At 44.8% G+C, this 22,775-nt stretch overlaps 1 protein-coding gene across 3 annotated transcripts in view; it reads right to left on the bottom strand.

Annotated features, from left to right (window-relative positions):
* LOC131255905 (disease resistance protein RPM1-like) overlaps window positions 1-22,775 on the bottom strand; it is a 119,558-nt gene that overhangs the window by 79,342 nt on the left and 17,441 nt on the right. Inside the window, exons 2-3 of one of the 3 annotated variants that reach the window (XM_058256844.1) lie at window positions 19,755-22,587; window positions 18,105-18,323 (exon numbers count right to left, since the gene is read on the bottom strand). In XM_058256844.1, coding sequence (XP_058112827.1) covers window positions 19,775-22,531 — 2,757 coding nt within the window. In that variant the 5' untranslated portion in view covers window positions 22,532-22,587 and the 3' untranslated portion in view covers window positions 18,105-18,323; window positions 19,755-19,774. Of the gene's footprint in view, window positions 1-18,104; window positions 18,324-19,536; window positions 19,630-19,754; window positions 22,588-22,775 lie in introns of those variants that run through there. The other 2 variants (XM_058256845.1, XM_058256846.1) reach the window with 2 other exon arrangements.

Below are 22,775 nucleotides of genomic sequence, written 5' to 3'. Positions count from 1 at the left end.
CCTTCCTGACGTCAATCAGTGCTTTTTTTTTTTTGAAAATCAACAAAAAAAAAAATATGAAGAAGCGCTACGCTGCTTTGTCGGCGTCGGCAGCGCCGCTCGCCGGCCGGCGGGCGTTGATCGGCACCACCCACGGCCACCGTGGCCCCACCTCACGTTTATGTGCCATCTAACCGTTCATCGGGTGGGCCACTATCTGACGTGGGCCCACCAAAATCAGGCTGATCCAAGACTCGGGCGGCCCACATCAAAGGAAACAATTGAAAGTGTCTACCGTTGGAACCCCTCTTTGGGCCCACGAAGTTTTGGATCGGGGTGAAATTTATTTTCACCCTTCACCTAGGTCTGCTGGACTTCAACGGCGTGGATGGAATATAAACATTATGGTGGGCCCCACATGGAGCCCCAATGATGTATGTGTTTTACCTCCACCGTCCGCCTGGACGGGAGCCCACTGGGTGTGTGCGCGTGCGCGTGCGTCTGTGGGTGGGTGCATGCGTGTGTGCGTGCGTGTGGTGTATGCATGTGTGTATATTTATATATATATATATATATTTATATATATATATATATATATATATCTATATATATATAATATTATATTATATATAATATCATATGTATTATATATATATAAATATATTGTATTATATCATGTTTGATATAATATTGGTGGGAGGCCCACCTTAGTTTGTTGTGGCCTGTGATTGAGGCCCACCTTGATATAGATGTAAGGCCCAACTGTCGAGGCCCATTTGATGTAATGGGGCCAATGAGTTGAGGCCCATTTGATGTGCACATGGGGCCCAATTGGTGAGGCCCATTTGATACATATAAGGCCCAGGTGAGTAGACCCATTTGATGTACATATGGAGCCCAACTGTCGAGGCCCATTTGGCACATGTAAGGCCCATAAGCTTAGGCCTATTTGATATGTTCTGAAGCCCCCGGGTTATAGCCATTGCAATGTACATAAGGCCCATTGGTGTGGCCCACTTAATGAATATAAGGCCCATATGACTTGGCTAATTTGATGTATTTAAGGGCCCAATGGATGTACCTAAGGTCCATTGCAATGTGTGATCCCAAAATAACTTATGAAATGATATTTGTGGCAGTCGTGCCTTGGGAGCAATGTTGGTTTGACGTCCACATTGTAAGTGTGGTGTGGTTAAATGTCCGCATTATGACTTTCCCTTGGGCCCACTGATAGGCCCATATGTGTAATATGTAGGCCGTCTAGGCCCGTCTTCATTATGAGCATCATCCACCCCATATGACATATTTAATTCCATGATTCATGATCATATGCATCATACGTATGCTTGATATGAGAAATGGTGATCATGCATAGCCTTCGGGCGGATTGTTTAGGGGCTCCCTGACGGTGTTGCCCTACATGAGCGCACGATATGCGCGAGATTGATGCATGGCTGAATAGTGTGATTCATGCATTCGCATTGTGTGGTATAGTTACTGTACGCCCTAGCGTCATTAGAGCCTCCACAGGCGTATCGTGGTTGGCGGGATTGGATCAGAAATCTTGTTCTACATGGGGTGCGATAGATATCCACTGGGTGAAAGTCCCTAAACCCTTATGGTACCGGGAGGTTGCTCCAATGTCTAGGCCGAGTGGATGAGGGCCGAGTGTCGATTACCAGACGGTTGCGCTTTCCAGTGTCGTGGTCGGTTGGAAGGGGGTGCGGCCTTACCCGCCCGAGAGTAGGGGGCAATGCTAGGCTGAGTCCGACAGCTCGAGGAATGGGTCCGCTATTGACGAGCCGAGCCCGATATTGGCCGGCGGATAGTGAGGTCTTTTCCACTCACCTTATTGCGCGCGATGGGGCGGCAATCTGGCTTGGAGTGTACTAGACCCCGGTGATATTCCAGATTTGAGCCGTATTGACATGTGGACTTAGATGAGGATTTGTATGCTTGACTTGCATTCTGCATTGCATGGCCTTGGTATGGCCGACATCATTCTTTGCACCGCATGGCCTTGGTACGGCTAATGGGATTCTTAGCATTCATCGGCATGTTCCGCATTACTCTATTGCATGACTACATTATCACCTTGAGCATACACTTTCACCACCCCCTAAGCTTTCTATAAGCTTATGCATGACCGTTGCGTGCAGGTGACGTTGGATCGCAGCAGCGCTGAGGCTTGGACGCGTGGCTGATCTTCTTTTGGAGTTTTGGTCTATCTTCATTGTATTTCCCTTATGCTCATTGTACCTGTAAAGTTTTTGATTATAGTGGAAATGTGATGGATGTTTTTGGTTGTGTTTGTGGGTTATGCCTTTGGTTATGCTTATTACGAATCAAACGGATGTTAAAAATCCTCCTTGTAGCATCCCAGGATCGGAACGTGGTATGGCGGGAGCCGAGAATGGGGTTCTACGGAGGCTGTCGGCGCCAGATTCGGCGATCGGAAATTTTGTGAGCCCGGTTCCTGAGTTTGGGGCGTGACAGAAGTTGGTATCAGAGCATAACTCGGGAATAACCAAAAACAACATTACATGTCTGCTATGAATGATTTAAGTCCTAAGTCCGGGTAGCCTAGCGATCTTTTATTACCGACCCTTAACGAGTGTGCCTTCGAGAGTTTTCAAAGTTGATAGGCACCTTCGCTCTTTCCTGTAGGACATGGCGCGCAGGAGAGTGACCCGATCGACTCCCGCTCCACCACCTGCGGCTCCCGCATTACCACCTACGATTCCTGCCCCACCACCCGAGATCCCTACTGCCCCACCTGAGGATGCCACCCATCTACCAGGGATTCATGCCCGATCTATGGGTGCGTTCCTCCACCGAGACTAGTGCGGAGCCGGCCGTATCTGTGAGTGCTTCCCGATTCGGCCAGATCTGCGTGCGGCCGCACTTCGAGCAGACCCCCAGTCGTTTCTCCAGCACAGGCAGAGCAGGAGCGCTCGAGTGCCCTCCTTCGAGAGTTCCGACGCCTCGATCCTCCGCATTTCCAGGGTGAGCCAGACCCGACCGTGGCTGAGAGATGGCGCGCCGACGTAGAGAAGATATTTGAGACGATGGGATGCGCGACCGAGCGGCGAGTCCGATTAGCCGTATTTCTCCTTCATGGTGAGGGATGTCAGTCTCTCGAGCAGCGGGCACTGATTTTGTTTGGACTTGGGAGGATTTTGTGGATCGGTTTGACCGACAGTATTTTCCCGATCACATCCGACGTCAGCGAGCGTTGGAGTTTGAGGCCTTGGTGCAGGGCGATATGACAGTGGCTCAGTATGCCGCTCGTTTTGTAGCACTGTCCCGATTTGCACCTTACTTAGTGGATGATGAGGAGCGGAGAGCCCGCCGATTCGAGGCCGGCTTGCGTTACGGTCTTCGAGGCCGTGTTATTGGGCATGAGCTTCCTACCTTCGAGGAAGTGGTGCGGAAGGCCCAGATTTTGGTGAGTGGGACGGCTCTCGGTCGATCGCGGTCGGAGGAGGGCCGGAAGAGCGAGCTCCTTCCGGTGATACCAGCGGGGTCGACCACCGCAGGCGCCGAGTCGCCCGGCCTTTCGAGCACCGGACACCCCAGCACCTCGGCACCACCTCAGACGGTTCTCGGCACTTGTTTTAGGTGCGGTGCGGCAGACACCGTATGTGGGAGTGTCCTCGCCCCCAGCAGCAGAGAGGTCCACAGCGGCCTCCACCACCGCGGCGGCGAGACCCCCACGGCGCGAAGGCCCCCAGCCGGCGGCGGCAGCGGCCTCACGCGAGACCACCTCCCGGCATCGGCCACCGGCCTCAGGCGCGGCGAGCGGCGGTTTCGGCCGCCTCGGCGACCTCGCGGCAGCGCACGCTCGAGAGGGCAGGCACCTCCCAGGCTCGAGGCTCGATTCTATGCGGCCCGGCAGGATCAGTCCTACGGAGGAGTCGTTGAGGGTATACTTCTGATATTCGCATGCATTGCACGTGTGTTGTTTGATTACGGTGCATCGCATTCTTTCGTGGCCGAGAGTTTTTACCGATTGAGTGGTTTACCGTTGGAGTCTGCTCATGAGGGTTTGATATCGACTCCCTTGGGGAAGGCTGTAGTTGGGCCGATTTTGCTTGTCTTGCCCGTTTGGTTGGGGATATGTTTTGCCTGCCAACCTGTATTGCCGATGTTCGAGTTTGATGTCATCCTGGGCATGGATTGGCTTGCGAGTATCACGCCATATTGGATTGCTCGCGAGGGCATCACGTTTGTATACCGGCTTGCCGCGATTCGATTCATTCTTGAGCCAGAGGAGAGCCGTTGTCTTGTTTGATGTCTTGTGCCATAGAGGATCCCTTAGTGGTGAGCGTCGACCAGTTGCCTGTGGTTTGCGATTTTCCCGATGTGTTTCAGGAAATTCGGGATTACCGCCTCGTCGACTCACCGAGTTTCAGATTGATCTCGGTACTGCGCCTATTTCAAAGGCCCCATATCGTATGGCACCATTGGAGTTGCGGGAACTGCAGAAGCAGTTGGACGAGTTACGCTTTATCCGTCCGAGCAGTTCGCCGTTGGGAGCGCCGGTACTCTTCGTGAAGAAGAAGGATGGCTCGTTGAGGCTCTGCGTAGATTACCGGAGCTCAATAAAGTCACGATCAAGAACAAGTACCCGCTCAGGATTGATGATTTGTTCGATCAGTCGAGGTGCCGTTCTTTTCGAAGATTGACTTGCGTTCGGGTTATCATCAGATTCGGGTCGAGAGGAGGACATCCCGAAAGCCTTTCGGACGCGTTATGGTCATTTCGAGTTTGGTCATGTCCTTGTGACCAATGCGCCGGATGTTCATGCGTTGATGAGCGAGGTCTTGTCCATATCTCGATCGGTTTGTTGTAGTCTTCATCGGCGACATTGATTTATTCGAGGACTCGTGAGGAGCATGAGCGGCATTTGGAGGTTACATTGCGGACCCTCCGCGCACCAGCTGTATGCGAAGCTGGAGAAGTGCGAGTTCTGGCAGGAGGAGGTGAGATTCCTCGGTCACGTGGTGACGAGGGAGGGTGTCGCAGTGGACCCCTCGAAGGTTGAGGCAATGCGTCAGTGGGGCCAGCCCACAACTGCGTCTGAGATTCGCAGTTTCCTTGGTTTAGCGGGATATTATAAGCGTTTCATTGAGGGCTTCTCTCGTATTGCAGCCCCGTTGACTAGGTTGACTCGGAAGGGTACAGAGTTTATTTGGAGTGACGCCTGTGAGCGAGCATTTATGTAGCTGAAGGACCGTCTGGTCGCTCCTGTCCTCACTCTTCCCTCCGGGAGTGACGGATTTATTGTATTTACCGATGCCTCGCATATTGGTTTGGGTCTGTCCTGATGCGGCAGGGCTGTAGCCTTCGCGTCTCGTCAGCTCAAGGTCCATGAGCTGAACTACCCCACGCATGATTTAGAGTTGGCTTCAGTTGTTCGCACCGAAGGTGTGGAGACACTATCTCTAGGGGTTAGGTTCGAGCTCTTTTCGATCATAAGAGCTTGAAGTACCTCTTCTCCCAGTCTGAGTTGAATATGAAAGGCGTTGGATGGAGCTCTGAAGGACTATGATTTCGATCTCCGGTACCACCCGGGTAAGGCGAACGTGGTGGCGGATGCCCTCGGCCTTTAGCCGCGAGGCTGGTGGCGCATATGATGATTCGGGAGTGGCGGATGCTCGAGGATATAGCGAGTACGACTTTGAGTTTGGCTTGCGGTCTTCTATTGTTCAGTTATCGAGCCCATCGATTCAACCCTCTCTTGTCGCAAGGGTGGTCGAGGCTCGGGCACAGTCGTTACAGGATTAAGCGGGCGACATCCGAGAGTCGGACGGATTAGCGGATTGAGTACGAGATGGTGGACTTCGCCAGGCCGATTATGTGTCCGGATATTCCCGAGTTACGTAGAGACCTTATGGCCGAGGCACATCGATCGCGGTTTTCTATCCATCCCGGCTCGACGAAGATGTACCATGACATGAGGCGGCAGTATTTTGGCGGGGATGAAGCGCCGGATCGCCGGCTTTGTGGCCGAGTGTGACACGTGCCGGCGTGTCAAGGCCGATCATCGGAGACCCCCTGGTCTATTGGAGCCGTTGAGTGTCCCGATGTGGAAGTGGGAGCACGTGTCGACAGATTTTATTATGGGCTTGCCGAGGACTCAGCACGGTCATGACGCCATCTGGGTTATTGTTGACGAAGTCGACACATTTTATTGCGATACGTGCGACTTGGCCTTTGACCGGCTTGCGAGATTACTTAAGGAAAGATTAGCACAAAAATTCCAAGGTCGTTACATGAGGTTCAAGTCTTAGTTTTGGGAGAGCTTTCAGAGAGCGATGGGGGTTGATTTGTAGCTCAACACCACATACCATCCGTAGACCGATGGGCAGAGCGAGAGGGTCAACCAGATCCTTGAGGTCTGCGCGATTGATTTCCCGGGTAGTTAGGATGAGCATCTACGATTGGCTGAGTTCGCATATAACAACAGTTATCAAGCGACCATTAGCATGACTCCTTTTGAGGTATTATATGGCAGACCATGCAGATCTCCAAGTTGTTGGACCGAGGTTAGAGAGCGGCGTCTCTTAGGTCCCGAGCTTGTGCAACAGACGTCAGAGGTTATCAACATCATCAGGCAGAGGATGCGCACAGCTCAGACCTAACAAAAGAGTTTTGTGGATCGTCGGCGTCGTCCCTTGGAGTTTGATGTAGGGGACCATGTGTATCTCAAGGTCTCGCCCATGAAGGGCGTAGTTCGATTTGGAGCAAAGGGCAAGCTTGCCCCGAGATTCATAGGGCCTTTTGAGATCACTGGGCGCGTTGGCGCCGTGGCCTATCGGCTTGCCTTGCCATCTCAGTTGTCTGGCGTCCACAACGTTTTTCATGTCTCCATGTTGAGGAAGTGTGGGTCAGACATCGTTCCTGTTATCGATTGGCAGCCGTTAGAGGTTCGTGAGGACGCTTCCTATATTGAGCAGCCAGTCCGTATCCTTGATCGGAAGGAGCAGGTCCTCCGGACCAAGGTCATTCCGTTGGTGAAGGTTCAGTGGGGTCACCATTCTGTTGAGGAGGCTTCTTGGGAGCGTGAGGCTGAGATTCGAGAGCGTTATCCCCATCTTTTTGATGATTGATTGTATTGTATGTTGTATGTTATCTCTGATTTTATATATTGATGTTATGTTTCTTCTCCCTCTTGAGTTCTGCCTAGTTGCGGTGATTGTGTAAATTTCGAGGACGAAATTTCTATTAGGAGGGGAGAGCTGTAAGACCCGTGTCCTAATCCGTACTGTTCCGTTAGCTTCCGCGGTCCTTTCGGTCAAATTCCGGCAACCTTCGCACCGTATTCGGTATTTGCGCATGATCCTAAGCCAGGTCCCGCGCACCGACGTCGGCTTGGTCCGAAAGTTATATCATAGCGACCGCGTCGTCGCCGCGGTTCCAACGCCGTGACTTGCGCACCAAACCGATACCCAGGTAAGAAGATGTCGATCAGCGTTTATTCCGAAGAAACACCGCGCGTTGCGGATTTCGAGGGAATCTCTACTATTAGTCCCATCAATCAACCATTAAAGCATCCCATACCTCAAGTACATCAACCCATCTCCACCTTTTACAAAAGTCCACCATTCTTTCCACCTCACCACTCCTCTTTTCCAAATTTCAACAACAACCATACCTCTTTTTACCATTTTCAACCCAAACCATCCCCCATCACTCCATCACCCATCTCTTTCTCTCTCTCTCTCCCTCCCTTTACAACTATCTCTCTTATTCTTTTTTTCAAAAGAAAAAAATCCAAATCCAAGAGAGAGCACCATGAGTCCCCCATGGTGAGAAAACTTCATTTGTGAGGTCCACCTTTCCCACCCCTTCATCTCTCATCTCAACCATCCATTTCTCATCTTCCACCATCAAAGGGTAGCCCAAGGAGCCAAGGAAGCCAAGGGAGCAAGAAGATCAAGTGGTGGGTGTCTTAATAGGGTAGATTTTCATATTTTTAAGATGGACCAAGTGAGGCCAACCGATTAATGGTTTGGATTTCACTTTGGACCCTAAGTTGTGGCCGATGGCCCACTTGGATCATCATGATCATTCCATGATGGGGCCATTCTCCATGGACCCCATCATGATGTTTATTTCCTTCCATGTTTAGGGTCATCTAGACCATTTATTTTAGTGGAGAAGGGATCTCCACCGTTGGATTTCAATTCCATGGACCCACTTGTAATGGGACCCACTTGATGTATGATTTAGTGCAAGGGAGGGCCCATAGTGCCGGGGTCCCTCCATCACACGGTCTCACTCTCTATCCCTCTCTCTTTTTATTTTATTTTTTTATTTTATTTTATTTTTTATTTTTTTTTTATTTTGTTGTATGATGGTAAGGTTGTATGGCTACTTGAATGGACCCCACCATGTGGTAAGCATTTTATTTGAGTGGGGCCCACCTTATAAGTATAATACCCACGCCGTACATCACTTGGTGGCCCACCTAAGCAGGGCCCACCTCTAATGTATTTACAAAGTCCAGCGTCCACTGACGCTGGACGTTTCTGTTGGAAGTGCAAATGGTTCCTTGGTTTCAAGCCAATGAGGTGGTGCACTTGTGTAGACCCCACCTTGATGCATGTATTAAATCCACACCATCCATTCCCTTCCCTAGCTCTTTTTAGCCGTTGACCTGGAAGATGGGATCCATCAGACTTTCAGGCGGGCCATACCATAACAAAAGGTGGTTTTCACCATTGAAACCTCCCCTGATGGGTTGTACACTGGAATATGTCCGATATTGGACTTGAACTGCTCGTGGTGAGCCATGGAAGAACACTGGACGGCGTAGATTCACCGGATGTGGACCCCACCTAAATATTTTCAAAATCAAAAAAAAATATATGAAGAAGCAGCTACCGCTGCTGTTGTCAGCGTTGCCGTACGCTAGACTCATGGGTGTTACTCTGGCCGTGGGCCCCACCTTGAGTTTATGTGCCATCTAACCCGTTCATCGGGTGGGCCACTATCTGACGTGGGCCCACCCCAAACATCAGACTGATCCAAGACTCGGGCGGCCCACATCAAACCATTGAAATCCTTTTGGGGTCCACAGAAGTTTTGGATCAGGGTGAAATTTATTTTCACCCTTCCTCTAGGCCCACGTGGCCTTATCAATGGGTTGGATGGAATATAAACATTATGGTGGGCCCCACATGGAGCCCACATTGATGTATGTGTTTCATTCCCACCGTCCGCCTGGACGGTGGACGTGGAGCCACTGTGATGTGTGCGTGTGTGTATGCGTGTGTGTGCGTGCGTGTGGTGTATGCATGTGTGTGTGTATATATATATATATATATCTATATATATATGATATTATATTATATATAATATCATATGTATTATATATATATAAATATATTGTATTATATCATGTTTGATATAATATTGGTGGGAGGCCCACCTTAGTTTGTTGTGGCCTGTGATTGAGGCCCACCTTGATATAGATGTAAGGCCCAACTGTCGAGGCCCATTTGATGTAATGGGGCCAATGAGTTGAGGCCCATTTGATGTGCACATGGGGCCCAATTGGTGAGGCCCATTTGATACATATAAGGCCCAGGTGAGTAGACCCATTTGATGAACATATGGAGCCCAGCTGTCGAGGCCCATTTGGCACATGTAAGGCCCATAAGCTTAGGCCTATTTGATATGTTCTGAAGCCCCCGGGTTATAGCCATTGCAATGTACATAAGGCCCATTGGTGTGGCCCACTTAATGAATATAAGGCCCATATGACTTGGCTAATTTGATGTATTTAAGGGCCCAATGGATGTACCTAAGGTCCATTGCAATGTGTGATCCCAAAATAACTTATGAAATGATATTTGTGGCAGTCGTGCCTTGGGAGCAATGTTGGTTTGACGTCCACATTGTAAGTGTGGTGTGGTTAAATGTCCGCATTATGACTTTCCCTTGGGCCCACTGATAGGCCCATATGTGTAATATGTAGGCCGTCTAGGCCCGTCTTCATTATGAGCATCATCCACCCCATATGACATATTTAATTCCATGATTCATGATCATATGCATCATACGTATGCTTGATATGAGAAATGATGTGCCTTCGGGCAGATTGTCTAGGGGCCCCGTACAGGGGTGTTGCCCTACATGAGCGCACGATACGCGCAGGATTGTTGCATGAGTGAATAGTGTGATTCATGCATTTTGCATTGTGTGACATGGTTACTATATGCCCTAGCGACATCAGGGTCGTAGCCTCCACATGCATATCATGGTTGACAGATTGGATACCGAAAATCTTGTTCTACATGGGGTGCGATAGATATCCCTGGGTGAAAGTCCCTAAACCCTTATGGTACCGGAGGTTGCTCCAATGTCTAGCCGAGTGGATGCATGGCGCGATTGCCGTTACCGGAGGTTGCGTTTTCCACGTGTCGTGGTCGGTTGGAAGGGGTGCGGCCTTACCCCCGGAGTAGGGGCAAAGCTAGACTGAGTTCGACCGGCTCGAGGAATGGGTCCGCTATTGACGAGCCGAGCCCGATGTTGGCGGGCGGATAGTGAGGTCTTTTCCACTCACCTTATTGCGCGCGATGGGGCGGCAATCGGCTTGGAGTGTACTAGACCCCGTGATATTCCCGATTTGAGCCGTATTGACATGTGGACTTAGATGAGGATTTGTATGCTTGACTTGCATTGCATTGCATGGCCTTGGTATGGCCGACATCATTCTTTGCACCGCATGGCCTTGTACGGCTAATGGGATTCTTAGCATTCATCGGCATGTTCCGCATTACTCTGTATTGCATGACTACATTATCACCTTGAGCATACACTTTCACCACCCCTAAGCTTTCTATAAGCTTATGCACGACCGTTGCGTGCAGGTGACGTTGGATCGCAGCAGCGCTGAGGCTTGGACGCGTGGCTGATCTTCTTTTGGAGTTTTGGTCTATCTTCATTGTATTTCCCTTATGCTCATTGTACCTGTAAAGTTTTTGATTATAGTGGAAATGTGATGGATGTTTTTGGTTGTGTTTGTGGGTTATGCCTTTGGTTATGCTTATTACGAATCAAACGGATGTTAAAAATCCTCCTTGTAGCATCCCAGGATCGGAACCTGGCGAATGGGCGCTGGGAGCCGAGAATGGGGTTCTACGGAGGCTGTCGGCGCCAGATTCGGCGATCGGGAATTTTGTGAGCCCGGTTCCCGAGTTTGGGGCGTGACATAGCGCAACACCTTCTTTGCAGCTATCAAATGTTGCATTATCAAATTATATAGATACCTGCCTAACAATTCAACTGCAAAGGCAATATCTGGTCATATGCAAACTTGAGCATACATGATGCTCCCTTCTACTAATGCATATGAAAAATCCTTCATTCGATTCTTTTCTAAATCATTCTTAAGACACTAGAACTGGCCGAATTTATCACCCTTTACAATAGACGATTGTTCAGGAACACAATTTTGCATGTCATACATTTCGAATATCCTATTAATATAGGCTCTCTGTGACAAGCTAAGCCATCCACGTGATCTGTCTTGATGTATCTCAATACTAATGACATGAGAGGCAATACCAAGATCCTTCATTTCAAATATTTAAGATAGGAATATCTTGGTGTTACTCAACATTCATGTGTCACTACTAGCCAATAAAATGTTATCAACATATAAAACTAATATGATGAACTTGTTCCCACTAATTTTAATGTAGATACACTCATCTCTCTTTCAAATCTTTTTAATGGCTCACCTTTTTAGTGTGATTTTGATTTTCTTCCTTAGTGCGTTGTATAGGATGTTCGTTGTGGTGATTTGCAGTGATTATAGGTTCAACTGTAGGATTTATACCAACGTGGTCGAGAATGATTGTGACAGAAGTCAGTCTTTTCTTCCTCGAATATAAAATCCCAACTGTTTATGCTCATACTATTTTCAGTATTCTCAATGAATCTGGTATTTTCAGTCTCAATAAACCTTATGGAGTGAGAATTATAGTAGAATCGACAACCTTTTGACTTTTTTGGATATCGTATACAGAAATAACTTATGGTGTTAAAATCGAGATTTCTTTCATGCAGATTATAAACTTTGGCCTCAGTAGGACATCCCCAAACATGTGGTTATCAAAGACATGGTTTTCTTCTATTTACCAACTCAAAAGGACTTTTACTTACAGTCTTGCTAGGGGCCCTATGGATACTACAATCCAAGTATGGTGTACTGGGCGACAATACCATAATCTTGTGGGTATCTAACAACAATACCAAGTATGGTGTACTGGGCGACAATACAACAATCTTGTGGGTATCTAGCGAAGAGTCCTAGATTGTGACTTAATTCGTCATATCTGCTATAGTATTCACCATCACGGTCAGACCTAATGAACTTAATCTTCCTATCGAGTTAATTTTCAACTTCATCCTTATTGATTTTAAAAGCATCAAGGGCATCTGATTTTTTACTAATAAGATAAAGATACCCAAAACGAGAGTAGTCATTTATAAATGTGATAAAATATTTGTACCCACTCCAGGATGCTATAGGGAATGGGCCACAAAATGTCTATTTGTATCACTTTTAAGAGTCCTTCACTCTTTATCGCACCATTCTTTTTGGTTCTGGTCAGTTTACCATTAATACAATTAACACATAATTTATAGTCGGAGAAGTGTAGAGAATGAAGAATCTCTTTTCGCACCAGCCTATCCAATATCTCACGAGAGATATGACATAATCTCTTATGCCATAATATGGAGGAATTTTCATAATCTAGTCTTCACTTAAATCCTATTTTATTTTCATGCAGGGCATTTACATTATAAATGTGTGATGCATTCAAATTTAGTTGTTATAGGTTGTTCACCCTAGAGCCGGTACCAACATTAATTAAATAAAAGTAAATACTCAATCTTTTATTCTCAAATTTAAAATCAATAACTTAATTCATCCAAATGAAAAATTAGAGATTAAATTACGCCCTATAGAAGGCGTACAAAATGTATCTACTAGATTCAACTCTAACATAAGTTTACAGACTTTGACTGCCTCCACATCAACTTTAACGCCATTGCCTATGTATACTGAGCATTCCACATGAGTTGGTAGCCTGATCTATTACAAGTCTTGCGTAAAAGTATATATATAAATAATTGTTCTCGAATCTATATATCCATTAAGAATTTACCGACACATCAATTAGATTAGATTCAAAACAGACCAGAATAGTATTATTATCGTTCTTTATGAGTCACTGCTTGTACTTATACAGTCTTTCTTCTGATGGCACGACTTCTTGTAGAAGAAGTAATTATTCATTTTAGTCCACTTGTCACTCGATATATTCCTAGGTTGATTTTCATGATTTCTAACTGGAGGACCTAAGGATCCCTTATTATAACTTTGTTTCATTTTTCTCTTCATATTATGTCCATGTCATGAGGTTACTAGATTAACATTTTGTGCTTTGCTTAGCGTCTTTAGCCTTTCCTCCTCTAGGACATATTGAGAAATCAGTTCATCTAACGTCCATTTATCCTTTAGTGTATTATAGTTCACTAGGAAGGTAATGTATTGAGGAGAAAAGTTGTTCATGACCAAGTTAACTAGTTAGTCATCTTTAACTTCCAAGCCCAAAGAGTGGATCTTAGAAACCACTTCGATCTACTCTATGGTGTATTAACGAATGTTTCATTTTTCATCGTAAGATGAGTATGTTGATTTATTCAATAACAAACGCACTTCAGCCTTATCTGATTTATTGAATTGGTTTTCCATTTTTCTCAAGGAAACTTTGGCATTATCCACATAATACATGACATCCCTCATTGTCTCAGAAATTGAGTGCTTCATGATTTTGAAACACACACTGTTGGATTTGGACCGTGCCTCATAACGATTAACTTCTGACTTAGTAACATTTTCAGATGATTTTGTAGGTTCTGATTTATTCAAGGCAAAGTCTAACTTTAAGCAACCTAGGACAATTTCTATAGACTTTTTCCATTGAACATAATTAGACCTAGTTAAGGCAGGGACATGATATGTTTGAGTTGGAATTGTAATGGATTAAAAAATTATACTCATATTAGCTGATTGTTTATATAAAATCATTTATAAATAAAAATGAATATTAGGCAAATTTATCAAGCAATTGATCGAGCCTTCAATTGAATTACCCAGAATAAAGACGGGCCCAAGTAAATCAACCATGGAGAGAATCGGTCACATCATTATTACTCCTCCTGTGGGAGAAAGTCATGACATGCAAGTGACTCTCCAGAGTATGAAATCAAGTAATATCGATCATGTAAATATGAGATACTCAATGCCTGTGGGTGAAATGAGTGTCTCAGTCTTACACCACTAGCTATGTTTACTACACACCATTTACATTTATGACAGACGGTAATTGTCTGCATTTTCATTATTGTCTGCATTCAATGCAAACGGAACCATATGCAATCCTACCAATGTATCCCAATATTAAGAGTCAAACTTTGTAAAATCTTCACTGATTGATTTCACCGTGGTGGCTAACACAACCGGATCCAATTCTACAGATTTAAACTTTAAGATTGCGAATATAATCCTGCCATCAACGGATTATCAATCAAACAGTCCGATTTGACCTAGAAAGTAGTTGGCATCCATCATTAAAATATATTGGAGATTTCTAAAAGGATACATACAAGTAGGTTTCTCTCTCCTTTAATTCCTTTTAAATCAAGGGTCTTTGCCAGTTTCTACATTATGGGTCCAAGACATAGTTGAAAAAGGTAAGCATGTGCCTAAATTGGACCTCACAAGATATATGAATTTAGTCAATTGACTTGGTTGTTAAAATTGGCTGCAACCCAAGCACATTAAACTCAAGCCTAATAAATTCCCAACCCAACTTGGCCCTTGACAAAGAAAAGGCCAGAACCAGGACAAAAATAGGGCCTAAAATAGTCCAAATAGCAGGCTCATATCAGGTCCCTAACACACGACCCAATCATATGGCTCACCATGCAATGTCTACGAGCTAAAGCCCATTATAACTCTGGCCCATAGAGATGTGCCAACGAGAATGGTTGATAGCCATTCAATTAGTCTTAAGATAGAGCCCACAAATAGAATGAAATGGGCTAGTAGGCTCTCATTGGATAGAAAGGGCAAAGGGGGATCATTCAAAATTACTACAAAAGGGCCTTAAGGGCTCGTTTTACAGTAAAACCAACCCAAAAAAAAAAAAAAACCCTCATACCCTACCGTCCCTCCACAAACTGGTCACCGCCGTGATTTCTAGCCGGTAATGGCGATGAAAAACAACCCTCAATGATGACTGTGAGCCTCTTGACCATGCTAAAAACAGTGGCATTTGAATCAATAGCCAGAGAGGAGACCATCAATCATATGTCAGAATGTGATAGTCTAGTCATGCCTAAGCAAGTGGCTATCGTGCATAGGAATCCATAATAGCAGCAACGGTAGGGTTTGAAACCATCTTCTCTACTGGACGTCCCTTACTGCTACCATTAGTGGCCACCACTATCTTCTCATTCGAAGGCAAGGATTGGATGGTGTAACACACGCTATCGATTTGGCTGGTGTGTTGACATCACCAAGTTTTGTGGGTCCCATCATGAGATATGAGTTACAATCAAACCATCCATCCACTTGGTGAGCTAGTCATAAGGCTTGAGCTGAAAAATAAAACAGACCAAAAAAATCAAGTGGACCATACTGTAAAAAGCATTGGGGGATTGAATGTCTACCATTGAAACCCTTTTATGGGTAACAGAAGTTTTGGATCAACATTATATTTGTTTTTCCTTTTCATACAAGTCTGTGTGACCTTATTGACCTTATTAATAGATTGGATGGAAAATAACTGTTACGGTGGGCCTATGAATGTTTTAACGGTGATCATTGTCCCCACTGCTATTTGTGGTGTGGTCCACTTTGAACTTTTTGTATGACTTACTCTTGGACTCATCCTCTAAAATGCTCTCACCAAATGGATGAATGGTGTAGGTATAAATAAATACAAAATCGTAGAGCTCATATAACTTTGATATCCTTTGAACCGTTCGTACAACTTAAGCTGGAGGAGCATCAGCCCATCACAAGGATACCAGGCAACTTTCTATTGCTGGCTTAAAAAAAGGAAGCATTTTTCTCCGGACAAATGTGGGTCCATGTGATCACTCGTCTGGATCTCCAACCGTGGGCCCAGCCATCTGGACTCCATATTCAGTAATTAAACTTATAATATTTGAATAAGTAACAACTACTTACAACATTGTAAAATATCAAAAATTATGGGGAGTGATGACATCCGTTTTAACAAATGATAATCACCGTGCATTCAAAGTTCTGGAGGGCCCACCTGTGATGTTTATGTCGAATCCAAACCATTCACCTAGGACGCCTCATGTTCACCCTTAGTTGCCAAGAGTCATCCAAATCAAATACCCATGGGTCCTTACTCTTACTCCAGTGGTAGACTCTCAGGAGTTTCAACACCTGGTTGAGGGTTCGAGTACCCATAGGTGGTGAAATCCCACCATGGCGTGAGTGTGTGGTGGTGTGTGTGCGTGTGTAAAAAAAAAAAATAATAATAATAATAAAAAGACAATCAGGCCTCAAAACATATTTATTTATTCAGGGAGGCAGCTACCAAGGTTTGGAATGTCTTGTGTTTTGCTGAAACCAAGTTGCTTGTCAGGTCTCTCCGTATTTCTTAATCAGTCTGATATTTGTCCATTCCCTCCAACTCAGTGAGTTACTGCTGATGAGCCATTTTGACGAATGTTGTATACACAGGCACAAAATTATGATTGGCATGTCATCCCCATCGTTCACTTTGGTTTAGATCACATGAGTTGTGTGTCTGGGAGATCCTAAAATCAAGGATCACAGCCAACGGATGGAGTGGATTACACGTATAAAACATGTGGCCACAGAAGAACCTGCACGTTTTACCTGTCGCGCTATTCTAGAGGGACTTTAATCACTCCAATCCAACTCCCAGGGAATAAATTAAAATAAAAAACGACAGAGAGAGATTTCCTCCTAATATAGGGAGTTCCTGCAACACGAAGCCCTGTGTTGCCACTGATGTTCGTTTGAAAATCCACTCTGTCCATCACAACAAATCATGTTATATCGAGAGAACAAAAATAAACTAGTTCCAAGACAAATCATGAGAAACAGTAGGGACTGAAAGCCCACCATTGAAACTTTATTGGAGCCCATGGAAATTTTGGATAAGTCTGATATATGTATTTTCCTTTCATTCTGGTCGGAATCATTTTTTGAATGGATTGGATGGCTTATAAAGATCATGATAGTGTGAGTGTTTGCATCCTACTTTTTGGTGTGGTGTGACCCACTTGCGTCTTCTCCGGCCTTCTGCCTTTGCACTCGAGAGGCAATCTTTGCCCAGCCCGAGGAAACCTTTGCACACATTCATTATCTTTTGGGAGGCCTACGCCTCATAGAAACTGCCTACCTGGGACTGTTCCTTGGCCCGAAGGTCCTACACAAGGTTAGAATTCTAGCTCTTCCAGGGTGGTATCTCACTGATGGATCCCCCCCCCCCCCCCCGAAAGGCTGCGCAGGAGAGGCCCAAAGCCAATCCCAGGGAACAGTAAAGCTTTATAGGATCTTTTTGTCTAGGTGCAGGTAGTCCGCATCTTCACAGACATGTCTATTTCACCGACCTTCTCTCCAAAACTGCCTAGATCGTTACACCTTTCATGTGGCGTCAGAACTTACCCGACAAGGAATTTCGCTCCCTTAGGACCGTTATAATTACGGCTGTCATTCACCGAGGCTTCGGTTGGATGTCTCTCATCATAACATGAGCTTGTAAAACTAATGGATAAAGTGTATTTGACATGAAAATTGCCATGAGCCTCACATGGCTTTGTGTTGTTGCAGGAAACTCATATCAAGTAACTTACAAGGAGATGGAAAACAAACAAGGATTTCTGAATTAGAAAAAAGAAGACAAAGAAGAACTAAAGATCTCTCCATTACAAGGAGAAGAAAAATAATAGATGAAAAAGCATGCATTACTCAAGTTATACCCATCCACAAATATTTGCAGCTCCATCTCTAGAAAAAAAAAAAAAACTCCCATGATGCTTCAGGAGCCTAGAAGTATCAGACGACAATGAACTACAACCAATATAAGCAACAGCATTTTTAAATCTCGAAATAAGGAATGCCAAAGTGACAATGTCACTTACTGAGTTCTAAAATAGTAACTAGCAGAGAGCTAGAATGAAAGTCAAAGAGATGACGCTTGCTCTTGATGTCCATCACTAACCACCTTCTTTGTTTGCAGGTCCTACAAAAAAATACAATCATATAAGAGAGTTTCAATGGAATGCATTCAATCCCTTGCTGGAGACCATCCTCTTCCCATAAATGTATGCTTGAAAAGTAATCATGAACCAAAACATAAATGCATGAACTTAGAGGCACAAGGTGTGACCCACCAACGCTTTGGACTGCAGTCATTTCTGGGCACATGAGAAGGTGCACCTGTTAAAGAAGTGGATCTTGTTCGAACAATCTGGTGGGCTCTATAGAATTTGGGTGTTTTACTTTCTGCATGTAAAAGGATCTGCGGAGGATCTCTGAAGGAAGCGGATTGCGTACTGAGTAAATTTTGTGGGGTCCACCATGATTTATGTATTTTATCCACTCCATCCATCCATTTTAACAGATAATTTTAGTTCTTAAGACTAAAAATCAAGTATATACGAAGCTCAAGTGGACTACACCACATGAAACAGTGTGAATTGAACATCTACCATTGAAAATTTCTTGGGGCCACAGAAGTTTTGGATCAAGCTTGTAATTGTGTTTTTACTTAATCCATGTCTCTGTGATCTTATGAACAGGTTGGATGAGAAATAAACATCACTGCGAGCCCTAGAAAGCTTTCATCGGTGGAAATCATTATTCCAACAGCTGTTTCCTATGGTATGGTCCACTTGATCTCGGGGTTTGCTTAAATTTTGGACTCAACCCCTACAATAAGCTGGAAAAGTGGATGAATGGCGTGGATAAACCACATACATTGACTTTGTAGAGTAAGGACACAAAACTGAAGCAGATCCCAAGCTCAAGTGGACCACAACAGAGGATATAGTGGTGATCGAAAGCCAACCGTTGAGACCTTATGGTCCACGTAATGTTTATTTACCATCTAACGTGTCTATAAGGTTATATAGACCTGAACGAAGGAAAAGACAAATTTCAGATTAATCCAAAACCTTTTTTTTTTCTTTTCTTTTCTTTTTCTGGCCTGCAAGAAGTATTTTAATGGTGGGCATTTAATCACCACCGATTACTGTGTGTGGTCCACTAAAATTCTTGATCTATTTCATTTTTGGGCTCACGCCTTAAAATGAGCTGTCAAAACGGATGGATGCCATGGATGGAACACATGTATCACGGTGGACCTGACAGAGCCCAACATCACCCAATCCGCTTCCATGTTAAATGTGCATACCATCTGACCTGTGCATCAAGTAAAAGAAACCCACGGTGATAATGAATGGTCAAAACGGATGAATAGCTTAGACATGAGGCACATACAAAGCTTACTCCATATAATTTTAGAGGAACCGACCTCCTTGAAACAACTGTAAAAATGTCATTTAAAAAAGAAAAGAAAAAGAAAATGCAAGTAAAAAAAAAAAAAAAAAAGCAACGGAGAGAACAAAAATATAAACTGTAAAGAGGAAGAAGGGAAATATAAAGCATTCACCTGACAACTGCTCTTCAGGATCATGACAAATCCCAATGAGTATTTGTCTGAGTGTCTGTATATTGTATGAGTGGGATGTGGCGAATGGAATCTACTAACTCTTCAACTCCATCCTTTCTGAGCCCCTTCAAGAAAGCCTCCGACATATCATACAGGTCAAGTTCTTTGAGGTTAGTGATGTGTTGGAGCCACAACGGCGCCTCCACTAATCCTTCGCAACGTGTAATATCTAGCTTTTCAAGGCTAGACATTGCTCCCTTCTCCACCCTCACAGTATTCAACCCTCTCAAGTCAATGAGCCATAATTTCTTAAGTCTTGGATATCCTCTACCGTCGCAACATAACTCTTCTCCATCATAAGCTCGATGTAGTTCCAGTTCCACCAAATTGGGCAGTGATTGAAGGGCATTGAGTGGATCATCCCTCAATCTGGACCATCTCAGAGCAACTCGTACCAGATTATGAAGCAAGGCAATCCATCCAGGCAACTTCTCCAAACGCCCTCTCAAATATAGACGTTGAAGAGGTAGCGGAGGATGCGATAAAGAATGCAGGTCGAGAACCTCCTCCTCATCCATTGATCTTACATTAAAGGAGTGAAGGTGAATCATCTTCTCAATGGAAGTGCATAAATCATTCCCGTCTTCCCTTTTTAGCTTGATAATGCCTAACCTCCTCAGTTGGGTGAGATTCCTCAGCTCTCTAATGATGCCGCTCTCTGCCTCTATATGTGTCAACTTCTGTAGGGATCTCATGTTCCCGATTCCAGCAGGCACCTTACTTCCATCTGCACAATTAAATGCTATATAATACCCGTATTCAATACTATAGCGGTAAACCAGAAGGTGGCATAGGCACTTGAGCTTGAGAATCTCAACGGGCAATTCACGTACGAAAGTGCCCTTAAGATTCAATGTTTCTAAGTTCTTTAGCTTCCCCAACGAACTAGGAAGCTTCTTGATCTTTGTATTCTCCAAGCTTAAGTATCTCAAATGCAACAAGCTTGTTAGATCATCAGGAAAGATTTCCATGGACGTGTTTTCAAGATCCACCACCCTCAACAACCTTAAGCTGGAAAATGAAGTGATTGTAGGGGCATTAGATAGTCCTTCCGCACCAAAAATGAACAACGAGCGAAGGCAGGAGAAGGCATCAAATTTTGGAAAATTCTCCTCTTTATAAATGGACAGACGCCGGATTCTGTTACAAGGTATTGTGTTCTCTTCAACAGAAGATGAAAAGAAATGCTCCTCCCCGAATTTTGGAATAATCATCTCCCGCACAAGATCATGGATGCAACAAGTGCTCACCTTCTCATATAATTCCCATTCTGCCACGTGAACCAGATTTCTAGCGATGAGCTCATTGAGGTAACCTTCAGCAACCTCTTCCTTTGACCTGCCTACTTTTCTTTCTACAAACCCCTCGGCTATCCATAGGCGAATTAGTTTCATACGCTTAATCGGATAGTCTTCGGGGAAAATACTCAAATACAAGAAGCATGATTTCAGGTAGTAAGGCAAGTCATTGAAACTGAGCAATAATATTTTCATCATTCTTCTAAGACTGTCATCACTTTCAAACTCCGATCCAAGGCTACGGTGAATCATCTCCCACTCGACATTCGTCTTGCTGGATAGAAGACTACCTAATGTGACAATTGCAAGCGGTAATCCTCTGCATTTACCTACAAAGCTTTCTGAAAGCTTCTCCAATCCAGGAGGGCATCTATTCTCATTGTGCGAGTGGAATGCCTTCTTGCAAAAGAGGGACCAAGCCTCTGTTGCATGCAGAGGTTGGAGATTGTAGATGAGATCGGAGGGTCCAATGCAAGAAGATGATGCGACGTCACCGTTGCGCGTAGTAATGATTACCCTGCTACCATATTCGTTATTCGGCAATGCATTGCCTATGAAATTCCATACGGCTGCCTCCCATACATCATCAAGAACAAGAACATACCTTTTGTTCTGCAAGTAGCTCCGTAGCACTTGTATGAGCTCGACCTGCGTCATCACTTCTAAACCTTGGGGAGATGGATCTTTCTTCTCCTCAAAGAATTGCTTTACCATGCTTCGAAGAAGTTCCTCCGCTTTGAACGATTGTGAGACAGTGATCCAAGCATATGTTTCAAAACATTTCTTCACCTGTTGGTTATCATAGACTTTCTTTACCAGAGTGGTCTTGCCAAGGCCACCCATCCCGACCACTGAAATCGTCGAAAGTCTTGAATCTTTATCGACCAACCATTCAATCAATTGACGCCTTGGCACATCGATGCCCACAAGATCAGCTTCCTCAATGAAAAGAGCTTTCAGTCGAGGATCATACCATTGATCACTCATTTTTTTGGAGCTTGAAGTTTGCTCCATACTATTCAGAGAGTAAGCATCTTTTCTTTCTTTAATCCTATGGACTCGGGTTTTGATATCTCGTATCGATGATGCAGTCTTATGGCCCACCATAGGCTGCTTGATGAGTCTATGAAGAAAATTGATGCATCTCCTAGCACCCTGCTGCTTTCGTGCTTGGCCGAGCATGAACTCGTCGAGAACATCCTCGACGTCATAAGCCATTTCTCTTATTTGTTTCACCCATGTCTTGAGGCTTTCATCGGTATCTTGTCTTACATCGGCATCCCTTAAGACGGATCTGATGCTTTCAAAATCATTTATGAGGTCACGGACTTCTCCGCGGACCCCCTTCAACGACTGCACTTCATTCACCAGCAAAGGCCCCAAGTATTGTATTAAGAAGTTCACAGCACTCTCTGCCATTTCTTTTTCTTCTCTCTGATACTTAACGTTTCCTTAGCTTTCGAAGTCCATCACACCTATTTGACAAGGAAAAGGAAAACCATCTTCAATTATTTAACAGGATGGCATCCTCCTCTCAATCTCTACCTTTTCTTTTATTAATATTTAATACTGGCTCATGAATGGTATGGAAAACCTAATGGATGGTCAAGATTGATGAATATCTGACTAGACTATCATGTACGGAAACGGATTGGCTACTCCC

Source organism: Magnolia sinica, chromosome 9, assembly GCF_029962835.1.
Source record: "Magnolia sinica isolate HGM2019 chromosome 9, MsV1, whole genome shotgun sequence".
NCBI classification, from domain to species: domain Eukaryota; kingdom Viridiplantae; phylum Streptophyta; class Magnoliopsida; order Magnoliales; family Magnoliaceae; genus Magnolia; species Magnolia sinica.
This window is presented reverse-complemented; position numbering and strand designations above follow the sequence as displayed.